The 24,054-nt window shown below is 36.4% G+C and overlaps 1 protein-coding gene across 1 annotated transcript in view; it reads left to right on the top strand.

Moving 5' to 3' along the window:
- Positions 1-272: 272 nt before the first annotated feature.
- Positions 273-24,054, top strand: part of PDE7B (phosphodiesterase 7B) — a 176,879-nt gene continuing 153,097 nt past the window's right edge. Inside the window, exons 1-2 of the mRNA XM_061378482.1 lie at positions 273-467; positions 619-733. Of these exons, the coding sequence (XP_061234466.1) occupies positions 713-733 (21 nt within the window). The 5' untranslated portion in view covers positions 273-467; positions 619-712. The remainder of the gene's footprint in view (positions 468-618; positions 734-24,054) is intronic.

Here is a 24,054-nt window from a genome sequence, read left to right as displayed (position 1 = left end):
AGAATACTTCAATACATATAAGCATATTTATAGCCTTTCCCCATTTTGTGAGGATATTTTTGATCTTTCTGGTACCTCTCATTATAAAATATTTCTAAGCTAAATCCAGGACTGATAAATCATTACTCTGGTTTCTTCTGCACGGATAGCATGCCTAAATCACTGCCACATTCTTCCCATAGTAGTCGTTTAAAATTAATAGCACATGCAGAGGAAAAACTAAACCCTTTGACGTCACTCCTGAAATGAGGAAACATAAACAGCAAAGGCTTCACTCCACCGAGCTGACAGTGCAGACGCGGATTGGTCTGCTCTCCCGCGCCTGTGGCAGTTGACAGCACCTCCCAGCCCTGCACGGCCTTCGGCTCGCTAACACAGGCAGGCAGACTGCAGCAAGCTCAGCTCTACCCCAGCCCTGATACTGGCAGAAAAGTGCACTCTCTTCCCGAGTCTTTTTGCTTCTTAAGGTGGTTTTATTGGCTGGGTTGGGGGACTTGGGGAGGTTTTCTTTTCTTTCTTTTTTTTGTTTTTCCTTTTTCTTTTTCTTCTTTTTTTTTTTTTTTTGTTTTGTTTTGGTTTGCTTTTGTTACTTAATTCTATTCCTAACCCTGGATGCAGTTACTGGATTCTGCAGTACAAGTCTTCATGAACAAGCTGCACCGCTTAGAGATTTCACGGCATTCAAAGGTCACAGAACTGCCAGTATGGTTAAATGTCTTGTTTAATGGTTGAGGTATGTACAGCAAATCTAAAAGAGGCAGCATGATTATTTTTGAAGGGGAACTAAAATTGCGAGGGGGAGAGGGAGCTGATACTATTATTTAGTAGAAAAGATTTTTACTGGTGATTGTTACTACAGCAACCGGTTTTTGAATTTCCTCCCTTTTTCTCTTTATTCAAACTACATGAAAATTTTAACTTATGTTGATTTAACCATTTGATGGCTAAAGAAGATTGCAGAAAGAACCCGTTACTGTAGTCCCTTCTGACCCCACTGAGGAAACTGTGATTGTTTTTTCTGTATGTTTTCCTACCGCTCTGTGGCAGGAGAGGACACCTGGGACTTGACTGGCTTAGATGAATGGAGAAGAAAGCAGAAACCCATTCTTATCCTGAGGGGACTGTGAGTTTGTCTGAGAGTTAGAGCACAGAGAGAAACAGTTGGAAATAAACAGGTCAAGCAGAAAAGAATATCAGCCTCATTTTTAGGAGTACATGTACCACATCTTTTTTTTTTCTTTTTTTTTTTAATTCATGCTTAGATTGCTTTACTTGGTTTGGGTTCAGAAGTTCAAAATTAAGCAGCAGCCTGCACTTTGACTTGTAAGCATATCCTCAGTGGGAAGGAAAGGAGCTGATCGTCTTGTATCAGCACCAATTTTCAGATAGGTTTTGCTACTACAACAGAGAAAAGTGAGAATTTGCTTGGAAGTTGAATGAATGTAGCCTCATGTCTGTTTGATGGCATATAGGTTCAATTCATATTTGAGGTACTGATCTGCCTTGAATGAGTGTTGCAGCATTACAGTGAACAGTGTGTGCTACAGGAAACGAAAACAACTGCTAGCATAAAACTAACATTGTTTTCAGGAGTGTAATTCTAAAATACAAAAGGAGGAGTTACTTGTCAGAGCTTGCGTCTCTGTGTGTGTATGAATGGTCTTAAAAATAATTTCAACACAGCCAACTTCTATTGCTAATTGGGTTAATATACTAACAATCTTCATATTTTCCCAGTTTGTGAAATAAGACTTTTTACAGCTCTGTTTGATATGTAGTTGTGGATAGAAACCCTCTGCAATTTGAAAATCTTTTATTCTAGCTTTAGGAATTATACCTGACAGATCAGTTCATATAGCAAGGAACAGAACATGAACACACTTCCTTCATGTAATGCACCTCAAAGGGTTACAAAAAATAGCTACAATGGTCTGAAGCACGCCAGCTTAAGGACTGCAAAAATATTAGCTCTGAAATGCAGAGGATGTGATATGTGCTGTGAATGGACAATTGCTATTCTGCAGTGCCTAGTGGGAAAACAAGGACTTTGTGTATTGCAAATGCATAACTGCAGCTCCTCCATTTCCTTTGCTGTATCCTCACTGATGACTGCAGAAACAAAAAGGGCTTGTCACAGATAAACTCTTTAGTGGCCCATCTCTTTGAAGATACTTGAGGATTATTTTTTTTTCCATATCGTCTAACAACCCAAAGTCAAGCTTCATTAGTTGAACTGTTATTCTGTAATCTCATGCCATTCTCTCCTCCCCAGACCTCCCCAAAATCTTACTATGTGAACTGCTAGCTGTTTTTAAAAACTAAAGCACTGCTTCCCTGGCCCCAAGTTTAGAAAAGTTAATATAGTATTTGTTAGATGACTAATTAGAAATTTGTCTAAGGGGAAGCCTCAGTCTATAGGGACTAGAGCCTGTCCTGTAGGGAATGACCCTGTAGCTACACTAAGATGTCCAACTTTCCAAAAGACAATCTGTAAGGCATTTTTTTAATAATAACTTCCTAGAATTAAGTTCACTTCTTGTAATAAATATTTTTAAGAGAAATATAATTTTTAAGCTCTATAATCTGCATTTTGCTCTGTGTTTTGTAGCAATTATTACTGGTGATATTGATAGTAAATATGCTAAGTGGACTTCAGCTGAGGGAATGACGCTGTTTTTCTACTCTAATAAGAAAAGTTTATCTGCTATGCTTTCTCTGAACATTCTCAATTCAGCATTGAGAACAAAATACAGTTTAAGGTTGGCCTCTCTGCAGTGGATGAAACACTGGCATTTGCAGTCATATTATCTCGAAAAAAAAAAAAGGTGTGTATTGCAGAAGTTTCATGTGTATGAATGGCTGCTCATTCTGAATTTATTTCTGCAGGGTGGACAAGACTTGTCATGAGAGAAGTTCTAGTGATTCCAACAGAATAAGGCACATGCTGCTGAGTCTGATCCACTGTATTGCAGACCACTTTTTTAAACTGTGAAATGTTTAATTCTATAAACTAGTCTATCAATACACCATTACAATAGCAGCTTTTTCTTCCCCTTCCCCCTTGTTTATGTACTTTTTCTTCTGAAACACAATCCTCTGCTTGCCCTTACCAGACCTCTAGGTAGGTCATTGAAGCAGGCTGATTTTCCAGTGTCTTCATTGCAATTATGGGGTATAATTGAGACATTCAATCAGACATAATTCCTTCTCATTCACCCCATGGTCCTTCTATCAATAATTAAAGCATATTTTAATGAGGAACAGTCTGAAAGTTGATATTTTATGATGGTTTTCTTGTAATTTTTCAGTCTCATAGAAAAAAAAAATCTCATGTACTGTTAATTTCCTTTATAGGGGCTGTATGAAACAGAAATGCTAGCAATGCATTACTGCCAATAAACTAAAACATAAGGCTTCTTTATTTAACTATAAGAAATGTTTAAGTCCTAATCTGTCCTATAATTAAGCTAGGTATATGGCCAAAAGCTCTTGGTGCAGTTGGGCTAACAGAAAAACAAGTCATCTGGGGCAACCAAGAAGACATCCTATGTAAATGAGCATTCTTAGCAACTCGCTATTGTTCATCTTTTCTCTATTTTCATGCTTGAAATTATTACAGCCTTCCATGTGTTTGTCACAGGGTGAAAGTGAAAGGGACAGCTGGGGTCCTACCAGCTGCCAGAACAAAATTAAGTGTTTTGTAATGAAATGATGGCTCAGTATTCCTCCTCCCACATCCTTGTTGAGTGGAAGATGGGATTCTCTGTGTTGGAATTATAGCATTCATTTTTTCTTGTTCCTCAGCCAGAAAGCAGGGACATCAGGTTTTACACTTTCAGTGAAATGCTGGATTTACATCTAGTATGAAAATTGCACTTTTCACTCACAAGCTTCAGGATTTTGAACCGATGTTATTAGAGGTTATATCCTGGGGGTATTGGGCCAGCCTGGAGTGTCCAAAACCAGTTCAGTAGTTCTGATACTTTTTCTTTCTCTAGCCAACACAATGTGCATTAATTTAGGCAGTTGAACATTACCTGAAAAGCTGGGCAACAAAACTGGACACCATATATGCAGTCAAATGAGGGCGTGTCAAAAACTTTTTCTGTAGCTTCACAGTAAATCAGTGGAAATCAAATAATGTATCTTTTGACTATAGTAAGAATTTGTCAGTTCTGAAGTATTAGCTTTTTGTAAATACCAGAGAGTTAGAATGCATTTGTTGCATTAAGGCAATTTAACTAGAGAAATTTAAAATGCAAAGTCAATTTCTGAAATATTTTTTTTAGCAAACAGAATTCTTCTATATTTTACTGAAAATTGTTTAGGGCATTTTTTAATTTAATTTTTACTATTGTTCTTACTACAGTACCATTCCAATAAAATGGCATTAAAAAACAATATTTGAACCTCTGAACTTATAATTTCTCTTTTCCTGTAACAGACTGGGGGATCTGGGAAAAGTGTTTCTAGGATTCAAGATGCTCAGATCTGGACTTGTTATAGCTATCTATCTTTTTTAAAACCTTCAATTTAAATTAGAAAATTAACAAGATCAAATAGAAGAGAGAGCAGTTCCAGAAGCCAGACTTCAGCAGCAAAAACCAAATTAAAGTTAAAAGTTTGGGTCAGAGACAATTCTCAAAAAAATAAGTCAAATGATTTAAGAATTTATTTTGCACAAACTTAGTAGTGTGGTATCTACAGTCCACTGATGCTGTAATTTTGATATATGTTTTCACTTGTTCTGTTCTTAGAAAGTGAAGGATCTGTAGCTGTCATTTTATTATGTAAACAGTGTTGAACTATAGAAATTAAACTAATGAAAGGGACCTATTGAGTTTGATTTTCTTATTCCATTCTTCCTCCCAGTGGGAGCTGTGAGTGAGGATGGATGAGAACTCAGTTTTAGCTACTTATTTAAGCCACATAGTCTTATGGTGGTATATGATATTCCTCTGCTACCTTGCTATCCACCCAAATAAGACATCCAGGTTGCATGAATGGATAAACATAGCTGATGACCTCTCCCTCTTAATAGGTGGGGATGAGCAGCTAGGATTCCCCAGTCACACAGAGACAAATTTGTTGTAGTTTAGCTGAAGAAGAATTGCATGCAGAAACAAACAGCAAGATCTATTTCTCTTTGAGTAGGTTATTTTAAAAACAAGAAACAAATATTTAAAAGATGGTTGGAGAGGTTGTTTTTTGTTGGGATTTTTTTTTTTTTCCTGTAGCTGGTAGGTTTATACTACTTACCCACAAAAATTTCTGGTATGAGAAAACTCACCAACTAATATCTCACTATGGCGTGTGTTAATACTGGCAGTGTAAGGATTTTGAAAGTAGAGCACAGAATGTCCTGTCAAATTAAGTTTAGTTAATTGTCACAGAGGCATAAAACACGCTTATGGGGCAATTGCAGTCAAGAACTTTATACAATATTCTACATGGTCGTTCATAGCAGTGTCTGATACTAACCCATCTGTATGTAGGAAAAACATTTTTGGAAAGAACAATCTTTACCTTTCCAAGAATGAAGTGGGAGGTAGTCATGTTTTGTCTGAATATGCAGCAACTCAGCAGTGGTTCAGAAAAATATACATCTGTAAAAGTGAAATTAAGAAACCTCAACATCAACTAGAGAACTCCTGGAAGATGATATTGAACTACCGTGTAACAACTTCCTCCCCCTTTGGAAATTGCTCTTTATTCCTTCTGAAGGAAAGGCTGTGTACTCTCATGTTTTCATTGTTTTTCTTTCTCCCTACCCAACCTTTTTTCTTATATCGCACTTCTTACAGTGCTTGTGAAGACTGACTAAGGTCTGGGGTTTGTCCTAATGTGGGATGGCAGAGCTACCATTAATGTGGAAGGATTATCATCCGTTAGAGAGAGAGATGATTATTTCCAGGTGGTTGCTATGCTTTAGAAATGGAAACATAGTACTTTCCCAAGAATTCAGCTGTTATCCAAAGGCTGTAGCTACTTTCCCCTTTATGTGTGATGACTGGTATAGAAGAACTGGGACCTCTGCTTAAGAAGCCCAGAAGACAGCATGTCCCTGGGCTGTTTTTTACATAATGTTCCTGTAGAAGAGCACCAGTTTCCACAAGAAACTGAGGGTATAGCAATGCTTTGAGCTTCACTTATGTATGTAGCAGTACACTGAATTACAATAAATATGGGCAACACCTGATGTTTGGTTTTGCCTTTCCCTCAACTTAACACCTTTACTTGGCTTTAAACTTCTGAGAAGGTGAGATAGAATGGGGCCTTGTTGCATACAAGGCTGCCAGAAAGGAGACGACTTCATAGACACCAAGAGAGATGAAAGCAGATGAATGAGGTCTTCATGGAGAAATCATGCTTCTGGCTTTGTATTAACTGGCAACCATGTTGAAAACGATTACTGCACCTTTCTGTTTCAAATGTTAGGATATGACTTGGCCCTGTATTACAGGCATTTCTGTTTAGCACATTGCCATAATATGTGAGTGTCTATTAATAACAATGTTCAAGTGGCATCAGAATGGACATCATACATTTTATTAGGCAGTATATCTCCAGTTTAATCAATATAGTCATCAGAAGACTGTAAGACAGCCAGGAAAACAATAATTAGTCCTGATTAATAAAGGAGAATTTGCACACATCAGCAAAGTAGAGGAGGGGGCTTTGCCTGCTCAAGACTTGGGAGACCAGTGAGTTGCTTTATGCTTTAGCAGATCTGAGGACACTGTTATTAAAACAAAACTCAGAATTATTGAAAATGACTTTACAATACTAAATAAAGTGGAAAATAATATACCATAGAGAACTACTGTACTTAAGGCAAATTTTCCAAATTCTGAAATCGTCAGTAAAAAATCCCCTTCATTTTCTTAAACTATTATGTGCCAACTAGAAAGGAATGTGTTTCTTCACCAAGCAAATTCCTCAGGTGCACAGTTGCTTTGTTTTTGTAGGACTGCTTTAAAAAGCAGAATGACTGAAAGACAAAAAGAAGACTCAAATTGGACTGATGTGTGAGAGCATAAAACGGCGTGGTTCCACTGAGATTAATAGGAGTTCATCAATTTATATCTGTGAAAGATCAGGCAAACTGAGCTTGCAGATTGTATACGCACTCCTTCTCTTCACCAGTTAGGTCAAATTTTAGGCTTATTAGCCTTTTGCCACACCTGTTTCATACCAGTTTTCCACAACTTCCTCGACATTGTAGTACCTCGGGTTGCTTTTGATAGCTGCACAGAAGCTGCAATGCGTTCTTCTTCTTTCACCACTCTCCAAACCTCCTCTGTCACAGGAAAAAAAAAAAAAAAAAAAAAAAGAAAAGAAGAAAAGTTTATCAGATTTTATTTGAAGTCACACCCTCACAGTTGATTTTTATCTTATGCGCTAACATCGGCAAAAGCATATACATTTGTAATACAGAGGGGGCTGATCTTGCTTGTTTTCAGTATAGACCATGATCTGTTTCAATGGCACAGCTATGTAAGTGACAATTTCAAAAGCTGAGGAATAACAGGAAAAGAGTAATTTTGTTTAGGGACCAACATGTACTGCACTTTATCACAAGATATTTTTAATGTAGTAAGGCTGTAACATCCTGCCTCTTTGAACCATGAAACTATATCTATAATAATAATATCCACAACTAAAATATAACCTTAGTAATAGTATGGTAGCAAAAACCAGTACAACATGACGATGTTGAATGAAGTTTGTGCTATATATCTTCATCAAAGCGGATAGAATTGGTCAAGCTTTCAAAAAAGCTCAAATTTATGTCAGTTTCTAAACAAAATGGCCAGATCTGAAAAATTGCTGTGTGTTAGAGTTCGCCTGAGAAATGTTTTCAGTAGCCAGCAGCCTGCGGTTAGTGGTCTCCAGAGGGTATGGGAAAAAAAAAACATTCAAGTTCCCTCTCTGTTTGTGTGGATTGCCACTGCTGTGTACCCCAAAAGGTTGAACACTCTGTTCATGGGGCATTTTCTCCAAATGACACTTCCTCCTGAACAGCTTTTGTTCCAACCAGTTGTTAATTCTAAGAGGAAAGCTTGGATATATATTGAGAGGGAAAAGAAATCTCACTATTGTTACAGAATTCCCACCTTGCATGTGAGGACTGAGGAGCACAGAGACTGCTTTAGGTCCCTTCTAGTGGGCAGAGGTGACTGAAAGTCTGGTTCTATCTGGTGAGCATTTTGAAAAGTCTGATGAGATCTCCTTTTATAGCACCTGAATTGAAACTTAAAAGGTCCTTGAAGCCTCGAATTTTTAAATCGTCCATCAGTCCTCTTCTCACTCTCCTTGTAATAGATCTAGTGCTACTTTTGTTACTTGTTTTGAAAGTAAGGGGGGGGGGGCGGGGCATGGGGGGAGTGGGGTGGGCAAAAACAGCACTCCAGGCTTCATTTATGTGACAGCTATATAGTCCTGAAGAGGTTATTGTTTCTTGTTAACATTTCCTTGTAGTGGTTACAGTTTTTCATCTGTGTAACATGCTTGCTTTAAAAGAGGCTCGGACCTGCACCACAGATGTGTTCTTCTTCTCATCCTTCCCCCTTTAGGGTTTCTCTAGCAGAATAAAAGAGTGTGGGATTTTGTTTGTTTTTTATTTTTTGCTTAAACATCATAGCAAACATTATTTTAAATCAAATAATATGAGAAAGGGAGGATTATAATGTTTATACATGTCAGTTGGTCAGAAAGCCTCTTGGTGTGCAGCCTCATGTTCATCTGTACCACCTAATGACTGAAGCTTGGTATTTTAAATTGGTATTCACAGTTTAGTTTAAAACACCCCAAAACATCACTTGGCTAATCCTTTTTTAACTATCAGTCATATTTACTACTAATGTGAACAAGTTTGACCTGAATTCTGTTGTTTCCTAAGTATTAGTAAAAACTATTTCACATTTCATAAAAGAATAATGCAAAAAAAACATTTAATGTGTTTGGCATTGCACATTTTTATGATAGCTGGTGAAAATCAGTTTGCAAATAAGCCATTCCCTAAAAATGTCTCAAAAGGTCCAGATATTTACAACATAGAAAACAATTAGCAGAGAGGTCCCCATGCTACATAACCACTCTTCAACTGTCATCTGTTGACAACACTTTGACAGTTGACCTTCTGCAGTTCTGATTTGGGGAGAACTTCTAAAGCCTCTGAGCTACTTTCTCAATTTCTAGGATTTTTTTTTATTATTATTATTATATTGAAGGAGAATTTCTCCTTTTTGACTGTTACCCTTATATTCTCCTGAGAACCCCTGGCTAAAAATTAGCTTTTCACCACACTGACTTATAAGTTCTGGCATAGGAACTAATCCCATTTCTCCTAGTAGCAGACAGAAAATTAGTCACAATCTGTTGTTAACAACTTCTCCATTACCTAAACTGTTTTACACTTTATTAAGTTCAACACAAGCAAATCTAATGCCTTTGAACCATCCAGGGGGTTCTTGTCCATGTTGCAGATATACGAGAAAATAACTAATTTATAAAGTCACTATTGTAAGTCAGCCTCTGGGGCAAACTGGGATTTGAATCGTCATACCACTGAATTCTGCAGAGAAGTGCCACTTGAGTGCAGCAGAGGGAAAAAATTGTTTTACCTAATTTACATTAAAAAGTCAAATACGAATAACACTGTCAACGCAGTTGCTCTTAATGTTCCCGCTGGGAGATTAGGTTCAACATATTCTGCCCTCACATTTGACACACTACAGATTTGTCTGTGATGTCAACAAATAATCTGCACTGTAGAGATTTAGGAGGAGATTCTGAGGTATAGGACACTTTGAGATTTCAGCAACTAGGAGATCAGGAAAGCTTTTATGAAGTCAGTCCACCGCTTGATGTTTCTATCAAAATCATCAGTGGCAGTGTAATTTTCAGCTCGTCCCTTAAGTTGCCCTCACTGTCTTTGAGAGTCAAGTACCTGGTAAGCACACAGGTGGTTTACTAATTAGTCCCTATGCCCCTTGCCCATGAACCTCTGTCAGTTTTTCAGGAGTCCCTCTGGGCTTCGAAAGGAGCTCCTTGGAAAGTCAGTCATCTAAAAGGGAATGGCCTTGGTCTTAGCTATTATTTTCTTTGCACAATCTTTTTTAAATTATCTTCTTTTCTTTAGACAGAAGAAAACCAAAGACCAGCAAATGTACATATCTTATTACTGAGTTTAGGGATAAAGAATTTTGCATCTAACTATTTTTTGAAAAATTGAAATATCAAAGGACAGAGAATCTTCTTCTGATTGTGGATAATTACAACTACACTGTCCTTCTGAACTCTGAGCAGATCCTTACAGGAACCAAATGTACCACCTTAAGGCAGACTGTAAGCAGGCTATAAGGGCAAGGTATTCCCTTGGGTATCACAAAACATCAGAAACATTTCTGATTATGATTGATAACAGAGTGAAAAGAGGGCAGGCAAGCAGAGATGGTCTCAGAGACTTTGGATCCCAAATAGGAATGTGATATCATATTCGGACTCATACCAGATGAAATGCTAACCTAGGAAAAATTGTATTGAGCTAAGAGATTATTTAAGGCTGTTGCTCTATGCTGCAAAGTGTGTTGCAGCAGAGTATGAAAATAACTATTTCCCACAGATAGAAACTCAGGAAACAAAAAAATATTAAAGGCTACTTTTTTGGAAATTGCTTATCTATCTGTGCATAAATCTTTCAAGAGCTGGGAATTCAAGCTTTTGCTACTCCAGGTTTTCTAACTGATAAAATTAGTTGTTATTAATTCAGAAATTATTTGGTGTTTAAATATAATACTTACGTCTTCTGTTCTCTGTGTATGGATCTAGCTATTTGACTGTAGAGCAACCAAACATTTGTATAAGCAGTTACGTTGACAGAGCCTTTTATTATGTAAATTTGCCATTTCATAAAATAAATAAGTTGTTATAGAAAATTATTCTGTAGCCTAGGGATTTTGAGTTCTTAAACTGAAGATGGAATGACTTAAAACATCTATTTTACTTTTTTATTATTATTATTATTATAAAAATTCAGGGTTCAGTTCACCTACCATATTCCTGCTGAACCCGAAGCATAGACTGGTTTCAGCAGGCAGAGTGGAAACCTTTCATACCCTGGAGCTATGCTCCCCATAGCAGGGACTGCCAAATTGTCTGATCCCATGACTCTGGTACATTGCACCTTCACTCAGCACCACTGGCCACATCTAAGGCTGAATGATTTCAACCAGAATCTCTCTCAGAGAATCTGTCATCTCTGACCCAAAAGCCCTGGCTCTGCTTTGCATTGTGTGAGCAGGGTGTAGGCAGATGATAGTGAGGGAAAGCGGTGAAAGGGTGGAGGAGGAAGAAAGGAGAAAGGGTGGATACAGAGAAATTGCACTGTATCTTGCTATCTTATATGTCTATAGTAATGCACCTTCATTCAATATTGACTATAAAATTGCTGATATAAAGTCTATTTCACCACTGTTTCTTGTTTCTATCAAGTCTTGATCGTTTGACTTCTCGTCTTTCTACACTGGCTGCCGATAGAAATATTTAATCAACATCATGGTACTCAGGGTCTTTTGGGTCCAGTGTAATGTGGTGTCTTTATGATGGTTAACCATGCAATTCTGGTGACACAGAGGCTGTCTCCAGCACTAGGATAAGGATTGTTTGTATAGGAGACACCCCTGCAAAATTTCTAAATGAGCTGCTAAGAAACTGAGGATTATCATTTTCCTCAGCACTTCCCTTTCCAAGTACAAGATGTATTTCTTACAATTTTCGCAAAGAATTCATCATGAGTTTAAAAGAGAATAGTTGAAACAACAAATAATTTATAACAGGTACTGTAATCCTGCTTTATGCAGCATCGGAAATTATTCACTCTTGATGATGAGAGATAAAATAGAAAAAATCTGAGAAGAGTGTTGGAAACATAGAGATTTGACTTTTAGGAACAAGAAGTAATGAAAATCACTATTGATTTACTCCAGAACATTTATAAACTTTACCTGTTCACCTTGAGACATCCCGTTACATGTGAATATCTGGACTACTCACACATTCTTCAAGAATTTATTGTGGCAATTTTACTTAATATGTGAAAGAAAAATCATTATGGCAGTACATGCAAATATTGTGTTCTACAACAAAAATAATATGGTCATGTTGGTTTTTTTTCATATGGCAAATAGTGATTTTAAATACTCTGAATGGTTTAGATGTCTAACAATGTATTTACTTATGTGAATAGTTTTGCATAGAGGAGTGTTTGAATACTGAGCAAATTCCAGTTTCTCTGCAGGTCTTGACAATACGAGTTCAGAGTACCAGCTGTTGATTACTCGACAATTTTAGCATTTTTAGAAATTCTATAGAATATTTGTTCAGTGGTTGTTTTGGAAAACTGAAAATACTTATGTGGATTTGAAATATTTGCATATCCTAAATAATGTAACAGTATAAAAATTACAATTTTTATAATGTTTATAAATTTATAATGGTTTATATTTTTTTTATAAATTTATTAACTGTTATAATTTATAATGCCTGTGAGTTATACAAACGGATGTAGAAAAAGTCTGGATCTAACAGAAACTCACAAGGTGAAAGATCAGATCTATGACTGGATGTTTAACCTGTCAAGGTGTCTTCAAACACTGGACAGTACAGAAAACTTAGGTATAAAACAAATTCCTTACATGTGCAAGCAGAAGTCTGCTTGGCTTTGTAGTAATCTTCCACGGATGGTAGTATATGTTACATAAAGTAGTATTGTTTCCAGTTTTCTTATTCAGTTGATATCTGAGTATGATAACAAGAAAAATCCTGCCTTCCTGTTTTATCAACCTGACCTTGCTGGTTTATGTGTTTTACGTAGGTTCTGTGTTAATATTCTGGCAACTAATCTCTATTGCACTTTACTTTGAAGAGCCAAACCATCTAAAGTTCAAGCTTTTCTGAGATCAGCCTCATTCTTGATGTCTTCCCTTGCTATCTTTTATTCTGATACAACAAGGTTAACATTGCAGTTATGTAGCCTTCACCATATCTTCCAACAAACATTTGTTCATAAATACATGATATTGGCGAATTATCTCATCTTCTTGCCACTAACATATCAGCAAATCAGGCTATGCCTCTGTCTGGATTACAGCTTCTTAATCATTCTGAAGAAACCAGTATAAATTTAAAATAAATTTGCCTACAGGTACCTGAAATTATTGTATCTGAGGAAATAAATTCTAGAAACTGCAACAGCTGCTTTGCAATTATCTCTAATGAAATACATATATTCCTCTCTCTCTGTTACTATAGTCTTTTTGGGTTTGTACTAAATCTTTCGATGGCATCTTTCTCTTTAAGTGATTGCCCTTCGCACCTTCTTGGCACCAAGTTATTTCCAGCAAGCTGTACTCACAGTGCTGGCAGCTGGCCTAAGGAAGCTGCTCTGCCTTGATGGCATTTGGTGCATGGGAATTCCAGAGTAAGGAATGGGCAAAAGTTACCACGTGTTTTACATCACTCTCAGAAATATCAAACTAGACTGTTAGTGTTTGACAACAAACAATGCATGAGGCCTCTAGGCTTTGTGGTCCATCTCATTCTTTATTTTCCCTATTCTTGTACCTCCACTCATGCCACGTTGAAATATTACCTGTGAGTTATTCTTGTAATATCTCCCAGAGATGTAGGAAATGTTGATAAAAGATGCAGTTTGACACAGAATATTTGAACTGCTAGGAAACAAACCAAAATCTCAGTAAGATTTGGATATTTGTATTCTCAGACTTCTTATTCTCGAACAGGCATTCACTGTTCTAATATCTTTAGAGACTGATTTCAGCCAGGAATTACTCTCACTGTCTGTTCCAAAAGCAGACAAGCAGCAGCTTTTTTTGCACAGCAAAACTTGTCATTCTTCATAAACAGAAATATCCTATCAAGAAGTAAAAAACATGCAGAATAAATATGTATCTGTTGGAAAGGAACTCAGTTTCCACAATTTCATTTTTATAATGAAATTCAAATTGTACTTCAGCCTGATGGAAGTTTAGTCTACAGACCTGTTTAGCTATGTCTTCCCCAGACTTCTGAAGGCTGTTTGTGAACCAAGTGTGCTCCCTGATTTGCCTGCCTTCAGACCATTTATTGAAGAGAAGTCTGACTGGCTGTGCCTCACAATATTGGTAACAAGTCACCAAGCATGCCAAGTAGTGCATTTGTGATTGCCATTAACCCTTGTTAGCTATCCCCAGGGACTGTTTTGCCCATGATATGGGTGACTGAGGTCTTTCTATATACCAGGGTTCTTTTTTTATATATATTTATGCTGTTATTTATTAGCTGTGTAGCCTAATATTATTGAGAGTGTTTTGTTTGGGTTGTTTGTTTCTTTGTTTGTGTGGTTTTTTTCTTGACGGGATAGGTGCTCTAACTAGTGAGTTAAGATGGTCAGTTGAAAAGCATTGTTTGCTGAATAACCTTGGAGATTAACATTCAATAAAACTATGACGTAGAAAGGAATTAATAAATCAAATTCCAGGGATGAATACAGAAAAACTGAAGTGGTAATCCATCTTAGAACAAATGTAGAAATATGTAGGAAGTCACAGATCACAATCTTAAGAGTCTCTACTTTAAAAGAGGAAAAAAATTATGCTGCTTTCATTTCATGACAATATCTGGAAAGGAGTTTGTTCCCCTAAATACAAGGTTTTCTAAAATTTGTATGGAACTATATGCAAGAAGTAAAGATTTACAACAAGTCTATTAATATAAAAATAGTGTAATTAAAAGTGTGTATATATATTCAAGTCAATACTATGGTTAGCTAAACTTACCTTCCAGACCTACTTAGGGATCATCTTATTAAATCTTTATAAATGGATTTGTTACTTACAGCAGAAAGATAATTTAGAATGCAAATGGGAATTTTTACATGAATGAACTTAGCAGAAATCTTGTAAAAACGAGCATCACTAGGCACAGGTTCAATACTACAAGGAGAAAATCACTGATCCATAACATCCTTTTCTAGTACAACATGTAGGAAGCCTAAAATGTTGGTTTTCAAGTACAGAGTAACTTACAAAAATCAGATGTATCTATTATACCTTGTTGCCTTTGATTTTCTGTATACATCCTAACCATGTCAAATTATCATTTCCCACAACTATTAAGGCACACTGTTTCTCTTAACTCGAATACAGTGTCATGGTAGTTAGCAGCAGCTTGCTACAAGACCAGTCCACAGGGGCCATCTGTTTCAAAGCTGCAGTGCTTTCCTGTAGTACCTGGGTTCTGCAGAGGGCATGTTGGTCTTGCTTCATTTACTTCATTATCTTTAAGGTGAGAAAGCTCATCTTACTTCGAACAACCTATTTTTTTTCAATATAATATTCTTTTAAGTGAAGGATAGACTGGAGAACTAGCAAAAAAGAGTATGAATTCCAAGCAGTTGCCATCTGAAGGCGTATTTACTACTGGCAATAAGGGAGAAGGAACCCACAATGTATTTCTGATGTTTGAAAAAGGTAAGGATAGTATATTCACATTTGAAAGTATGAATATGTGTTCCACAAGATCAGGAAGAAATTTTTCCATCACCAGCACCAACATGTATAGCATTAAGATATAAGTAGGCATTTTATATCTTTACATGAATAAGTTTAAATTACCTATTCCTGGCAATCGGACATCTGATTTGATGTTTTCTTCATCTGGTATGGCTTCTCTTAATGCAATATTATTTCTATACTGGACAGCTCAATTCTAACACTTAGAACTGTTGGTCAGGTAAACTGATTCTTCTATACCCCCCAATAAAAGTCAGACAACAAATAATGTGATCAACACTTTTGTAGACCAGAGAACCTTTCTACTCTTACAGAATGTTTTCCTTTTTTGTTTTTAATACCAGAATTTGTCTAAATTGTTTCATGATATCATAGCAAAGTCTGTCTTTCCTTTAAAATACAAAAGTAAAGGCAGACCTTGAAAGACAAGGGAATATCTGTTTTCATTAAATATTTTTTCCTATGTTCTTGTTTCCCATTAATTTACTTGCATTACAGTTATGCCTATTTTATTCTGCCATCCCTATTGTGCTAGCTGCTGCATAATCAAAGCTACAGAATACCTGAGAAAGACACCAGTTTGGTAATTTAATTTGAAACAGCCATCGAGTGTATGAAATGAAAGAGGAGAAGCAATGTAATCATGCAAAACTGAGATTAAACATTTGCATGGGTTAACTGTTACATAAGTACTCTCACACATCTCAATTTTTGTATGTTAAAATGATATAATGAAGTGTGAAACTTTTATCAGGCATCACATTTTTATCAGTGATTTGCATGTAATCCTTTTTGCTTACTTCATAGCAAAAATATAGCTGAAATTACAAGTCTTGTTTAAAGAATTCAAACTTTACCTTCATCTTCACAGATCTTCTCAATTCACAGTCCTTAATGATAACTTCTACTGAGATCATTAGAGGTTAACAGTTTATTAACAATCCATGCTATGAAGCCACATCTGGAGCACTGCATCCAGTTCTGGGCTCTGCAGTGTAAGACAGACATGGAGTTACTGGAGTGAAGCACAAAGATGAATAAGAACTTGGAGGACCTGTCATGCAAGGAGAGGCTGAGATGGCTTGTGTTGTTCAGCCTGGAGAAGACAAGGCTCAACAAATATCTTACCACTGTATATAAATAGCTAATGGAGAGGTTTAGGAATACATAGCTGAACTATGGACTAGGCAATCTCCATAGGTCCCTTCCAGCCTCAACTATGCCATGACCCTGAGCACCAGACATGAAACATATCAGCTCAGTAGAGTACCAAACCTCGCAGATGTGAGAGGACTGCCAGCAGGCACCAGCTGTAAATGTAAATGCCAATAATACAATTTAGGAAGAGGAGAGGAGCAACATCCCTCTATTGACAAGTTTTCTTGTTAGTAGGGAGGGCCAAGCTGACAATACAGACAATGTAAACATTATTTCTGTTATGTTTCAGAATATTTTGAGGGTATTCTGTAATATGGCGGTTGCTGTTTTATTACTTGTATCAAATTCTGTTTCAGTGCATCTTATCCATTAATTCACATTCAATACAGTACCCTTTTCCTAGTGGGCATTCTAGGTTGTCTGTGCTTTGATATTTTTCTGGCACATCCATTAGTATTCTGTTACAGTTCAAAAAGAACATGATAGCAAACATTTCAAATCTATCATATGTTTTTATTCAGTATTTATGCCTTTAGAGGATTAACAGGGGCTCAATTTCTACTGATGTTCCAACTAATTTTACTATAGGTAATTTGAAGGCCTGACTTCGTTTATGTGTATGCATATGTGTGCACATGCCCATGCATTGCTACTTGTATCACTTCCAAAGGCAGTGAAATCCACAGGGAAACCACATTGTAATTTGCGCATCATTTACCTTTACAACTTCTAATTTTTTCAACCATGTCTGCTGCTTGTGTTTGCTAGATTTATTCACAAGGGAGAATATTTCTGAACCCATTGATTGATATACTAGAGGGACAGGGTTATTTAAGAGACAGAGAAGCATCAGCTGCATGTGTTCTGCTTCAATAGCAAATTTTTAGCAACTAATAATGAGTCATAATTTATAATTCAGAGGTTTACACCCCTGAAAACTTCTAGGACTCTTAATGAACATGAATTGAAATTTACTATGGGTAAGGCAAAAAGCCCAAATAGTTCTCAGTTTAGGAATAACCTTAGAAAACCCAGAGGATGTTTTCTCCATCACCAGATAAAGTAGAAAACCTACATTTGAAGATGAGAAGCAATATGTAATTCTGTGAAACTAATCTCACACAACACTTTCCAGGTCCCTGGTTACAGTTATCTTTAATTAATATTTTAATTAAAGGCTATCAAATTAATGTAATGAGCTCTGTAATAAATCTCCTGTGGACTACAACAGATCCAGAATATCACAATAACCATGAGGAACTAGCACAGCAGTAAGAACCAAAACTCCACAGAACTTATTAAACCTCCTGACATGTGCCAGTCTGCCCTGTTTGATTATTACAATTGCCCATATCATTTATCTTGATAAAGAAAGAGAATGAAAGTTTTCAGCAACATTATTTTACACTCCAGTAATGTGGAGCTCTACATCTGTTATCTCAGTGTATCTGAAGGAGATTTGTTCTGCTCTCAAGTAAAAATTATTTTTCTATTTAGGCAGTTTCTCTTTTCTAAGGTGATTGCTATACTGTGCTTAGTCCCATAGTTAGGATTCTCTTCATTGGACTTCAGTGTGACTAGTCAGCCAAGCAAATTCTTACCAGTATAAGAAATAGAAAATCTGTATGCAGAATTACAAATAGGTCTGTAGAAATCATCAAAATGTGGCATTATGACACATCTTTGTTGTGGCATAGTAATTTTTGGTATGCATACAGTAAAAATGTAGATGATAAGAGGGCTGGAGCACTTCTCCTATGAAGACAGGCTGAGAGAGTTGGCTTTATTCAGCCTGGGAAAGCAAAGGCTCTGGGGAGACCTTATAGCAGCCTTTCAGTACCTAAAGGGAGCTTAAAAGAAATCTTGAGAGAGTCATTTTGCAAGGGCCTGTAGTGATAGGACAAGGAGAAATGACTTTAAGATGAGAGAAGGTAGATTTACATCAGATATTGGGACGAAGTTCTTTACCATGAGGGTGGTGAGGCACTGGAACAGGGTGCCCAGAGAAGCTGTGGCTACCCCACCCCTGGAAGTGTTTAAGGCCAGGCTGGATGGGGCTTTGAGCAACCTGGTCTGCTGGAAGGTGTTCCTGACTGTGGCAGGGGGGTCTGAACTAGATGATTTTTAAGGTCCCTTGCAACCCAAACCATTCTGTGATTCTATGAAATAGACATACATGAAAATCTGAAGGAAATCACACATCTAGGTGATGAACTGACTGCTTGAGATCTAAAATTTCATTACAAGGTGTAGATAAATTTCATTTGTCAATTCTTGGTCACCTGCTGGCAAGAATTGCCTTGGGTTTGGTGTTGAACTTAAGGAGTACTTTTCGTTTGCAGCTGATCAGAAGCTGTAAACATATTTCTTTTCTGTTTAGCAATAAAAACCGATTCAACATTTAATATTGTGGAAGCGAATGAGTATGTTTTGATTCATATATTATCTGCTTAAACTTTAATTTAACATGGGCATACATTGGAAGCGCATGACATTAGTTTCAGCAACAATCAAGATTTTTGTTATAAAATTATATGGCATACTTACATTTTCTCTCCAAGTTTTACAGTATGTTTTTAGCAATAGAATATTTGAACTTGCCAACTGTGACTGCATATTCTAATTATAAAATAATTCATAAATCACGAGGCTGTGTTGTTTGTACAAGGTTCCATGTAAATAGTGTTTCCTGAAATAGTAGATTATTTGCAATCTGATTTTGTGAAGCATTACAGTTTAGCTAGTTCTAAATACTTTAAATGTGTGGATCAAGCCTCTCAGTACATGTGTATGACAGAAAATTGTTTCTTGATTTTTCATAGTGCAAATATTAGTTGTTGCAATAATACAGTAGCACAAGTCTGTAGTCACACTAGGCTGGGCAAATTCAGTGAATGTTGATGTCAGGTTTGACACTAGCAGTGATAAACTTACTAGTTCTTGATTAGCCAGGCTTTTAATACTGGAGCTGTAAAAAGCTTGTAAGTCCTACATAACATATTTGTGGTCCTTGCACAGCTGTGCTTGTTATCTTGAAGAATCTTTAATTATACTACATGTGCAATCTCTTACTCCTGGTTAGCTCATTGACATAGAGAAATATTATGTAATGTATATACAGTGTAGCAGTATCTCCTTTGTTTGCCAGAGGCAGAAAAACTGTACAGTAACAATGCAATATAGGCAAAATCATTTCATAGTAAGAAAATACACTTTGTAATTTTCAAGTTAATAATTTTATTGCATTATTCTATGATCTTATTTCTTTAGGGTAAGTCTCTTATTCTCAGCTGCAATGTTATTTGTAATTTAAGAGCAGATCCAAAGCACATTAAAATACAAGGGAAATCTCCCTTGACTTCAGTAAACTTTGAATAAAGTCTCTTTTCTGAGCATTTCTCACAGGTTCCTGGTAAGGAAAAAGTGCCTGCTCAATATTTATTTTGCTTCTTACTAATAGTTGTCATTTGTAAATGACATGTAAATATTGTCATTTACCATATTTGCACAACCTAGTAATAACATTTTATGCTTGGCACACCCATTTCATTTGCCACGTGTGGCTGTATTAACACTGATGGTTGCCACGTAACATATTTCCGTGTAAGAAGTGTAAAGATTGCCCAAAAAAAAAACAAATGGGCCTTTTACATATTGTTTGGGTCCATAAGGTCTTACTGGCTTTGTTATACATTCTTTCTTAGGTCACATCTCAATATCACTGTTTATTTGAAGTAAGACATGTAGAAGGAAGGATCACTATGGCTATATCATAAGTGCTTGGCAGTGTTTGAAGTTTTGTGTGTGTGTTTATACACTTTGCCTTAAACAGGAACTAAAATGTTGTCTGGTAGGGGTTCATGGTCCCACATTTTATCAAAATTAATTATTTCAGCCTCTTGTATTTCTCTGTTTCTGTGTAATTTCTCCCAGAGATATTGGGAGTTCTTTGAGAATGTGCAAATTCTATATACATTCACTAGCTACTTAATGCTAACAGGGCTGTCACCCTGATATGTGTCCAGACACATTCAAATCTGAGCTAGTACTGTGGATTCTTATTTGGTATAACAAATACTTCTACATGGCTATCAGTATGTGTCAGCTGTCCTTGCCTCCATCTCCTTCATGCTTTCAATAGATACAACATTTAATAATGTATCCATTTTTTTGGATTTTACGAAAGCATTCTGCCATATTTTCTCTGAGATTTCAGTTTGTTGTTCAGCATTGTTACATCGTGTTTTGCTTGCTGGGAAAGCAAAACACCTTTGTCTTCCTGGTTTTCATAGTGAAATTGTTGTTCTGCTACTAAGTCTTCCATTTCTTAGCTATGTAAGCAGTCAGTTTACTTGCCTAACATGGCGTATAGCTGTCTCAAGGTTAGGTTCAAGGGTATACTGGTCATCTAATCAATAGTATAATACCATTTTAAAAATCCAAATCAAATCTGAATCCTTCTATTGTACAAAAAGCATAATCTTCACAGATGACAAATCATGTTCCCTAAATTTGAGCATTCTCTAATATGTTTTTCTCAATTTTAAATGCCTGGGACTTTAATTTCCAAATTACTTGCTTTACTTACAAATGCATACGCTAAAAAAACAACAACAACAAAAAAAAAACAACAAACCACAAACAAACAAAAAAACCCCACCAACCAACCAAAACCCCAAAACAAACAAACAAAACGTTAATTTCTATTCTAGGAGAAAATATTTACATTTCTTAAATGAGGGCCCATCATCTGATTTGGGACCTAAGAAAGTTACAAACATAATTTCATAATCAACTTTAAAAAATATGTTTGAGGCATTTGTAAAGCTAATTTATATCCCATCTTGAAATCTGCCTTGGTATCTATTTGCATCTTTATGATACAAAGTAACAATCTGTACCTAATTTAGGAAGCATAAGCCAGGAATGCTGTAGTGGCAGCTGGGACAAAATGATTGTTAATGCTCAGTGCTGTCACTTACCTGAAAAATCAGGCAGAGGTCCAGTGGGGAAAAGACAGGAGGTTGTGAAGTTAGATTTTTCTCTGAGTAGACTCATAGGAGAGTGTGGTGGGTTTTAATTTTGTTTTAACCGAGCCAAACTGACCATTGTTTTTTTTCTCTTTTAAACCCTTGGTAGTAGAGTCTTAACTTTTGTTAACAGAGAAGATATTCCTGCATTTTTAGAGAAAGAAAACTAAATTTAAGAAGCAGTGTTCCTATCTGTTACGGTTGTGATTCAGCAAGACAGCAATATCCAGGTTTCCATTACAGCCAATAGCATAGTTCCTCATCTTGCATGGAAATCACTTACAGACAAAAACTAAAGTAATTTTGGGAAAGCTTTGTTGATAGAAGGATCAAAAATGTTAGTGGGCCTCTTAATTCCACAAAGGGAACCTGAAAGTGGACACCTTCAGCTCATAATTCTAGTTTTACTACCTGAAGTTCACAAAGCAACAGCTGCGTCTACATTGCAAAATACCTCCCACACATACATATACACACACACAGTGTTTGCACACAATACTTAATTTTTTTCCTTTAATGTGTAGGAATAAATTAGAATCTAAGATCTTACTGTAAGGGAAGTGTGTACTGTTTAGCTTAATGAGGCAAAGATAATATGGTTCCCATAATTTGGTCATACATGTTGCAGATGGAAGAAAGGGTACTGCAAAAAGAACCATTTCAGTAAATCCAGGTAGAGTTTTACTGAAATCATGGGGTCTACATGATTCTTTTCACAAGATTATCTTCTTTGTATGTTTCTTAGAGGTATATGTTAATTAGAAAGGAGACTTCATGATTAGAATTGGATGCTATGAGTGAGTACTAATGCTTGTGTATTATCATTGGCAAACTACGCGAAAAAAGCAGAACCTGAAAATACCTGTAGCTAATTTATTATGAGCTTGGATGTATGGGATCTTGTCTGCCCTCTGTGCCAACTGAAGAACTGGTCTTGAAACTTCTGAAGGAAAGAGGATTTTCCAATAGCACCTGATTTTTTAAGCTGGAAGCATTTTGAAAACATATGTTGACATTTTCTCATCAAATTCATTTGTATTTTTTCCAAGAATAAACCAGCCCAATTCACTTTTATTTGGCTAGTTCATCCATTACTTCAATCTAAGCACATAATGACTCTAGAGCATAGTTGACTTTTCCCTCTTTCTAACTATGGTACTCATTACTGAAGTGTACTTACAAATCCAGTGAAGAATCGTGTCTCACAGACCGCTGTGCTTCAACTGAAGAAATTGTTCTCTTCCTCAAATCTGACAGGTTTTTTCTTTAAATTTTTTGTTGTAGCAGTGGGACAAAGTACGTGCAGTCTGCAATGCTTGTTGGAGAACTCTTAATAATATTTTATTAAAGCAGTTTCAGTGCTAGTAGGATGTTCCCTAAAGATCTTCCAATATGAAATTTCTGAAAAAGCAAAAGAAACCCTTTAGAATGAGTGGCAGGCAAAGCTTCTTCAGAAGCCAGAGAAGACATTTCCTTCTTGATTTATTAATGCTGTATGTCTGTTTTAAGTAGCCTCTAAACAATGTCTGTTGTGCATTTAGACCGACTACAGCTTTATGAACTCACCCAGTTCAAAGTAGCAGATCAGAGAAGGCTACTATTGATTTGCAAGATCCTGGCAAGCATAAATGATTCATGTTCTGTGGTACCTGTCCCAGTGTAGATTGAACAAACAGAATGAATTTAACACCTTTTTAAAAGTACAAGTTAATACATCTGGCAGCATACTGTTGGCCAATGTGACTGGCAATCTTAAATATACATTAAAGATACCTTGCTCTTCTCTGTTGATGAAAATGTTGTCACCTTCCTTGTTTGTGTCAGAGTGAAGAGACTGGGTGCTCGGACAAAGGAATGGAAATTCAGGTACTGCAGTTTAACCACACCTCTAAGTGACACAAAGAGACTTAGCAATGAGGTAGACATAGCTCTGTGGAAAAAAAGAAGAGTTCCTGGTCTTTTAGGGGATGAAATAACACAGAACAAGGTGGTATCATATGTGAACACGTGCATTATTCATTGTTTGACTGGGGACAAAGGCATCTTTTCTGTTGAAAATCAACCAGAGATCTGCAAAAACATTCCTCTGAAAATGAATTGGTTTATATATAACTGAAAAAGATCTGTGTTATATATCATCACACTCTTACTTGGAAGGCAAAATTAATTGGAAGAGGTGTTGGAGAATTTTTGTTGTTTCCTAGTATCTCAGACTATAACACTTGTTACAGTTGAGAGCAATTCTGTTCCACAAGCTTGGCCTTAGCCATGCTGAAGTTGATTTTCATCAA

This window comes from Neopsephotus bourkii, unplaced genomic scaffold (genome assembly GCF_033783945.1).
Source record: "Neopsephotus bourkii isolate Nb327-2 ecotype Australia unplaced genomic scaffold, CSIRO-AGI_Nbou_v1 NB_1765, whole genome shotgun sequence".
NCBI lineage: Eukaryota > Metazoa > Chordata > Aves > Psittaciformes > Psittacidae > Neopsephotus > Neopsephotus bourkii.
Note: the sequence above shows the minus strand (reverse complement) of the source record. Positions and strands in the feature narration are given on the sequence as shown.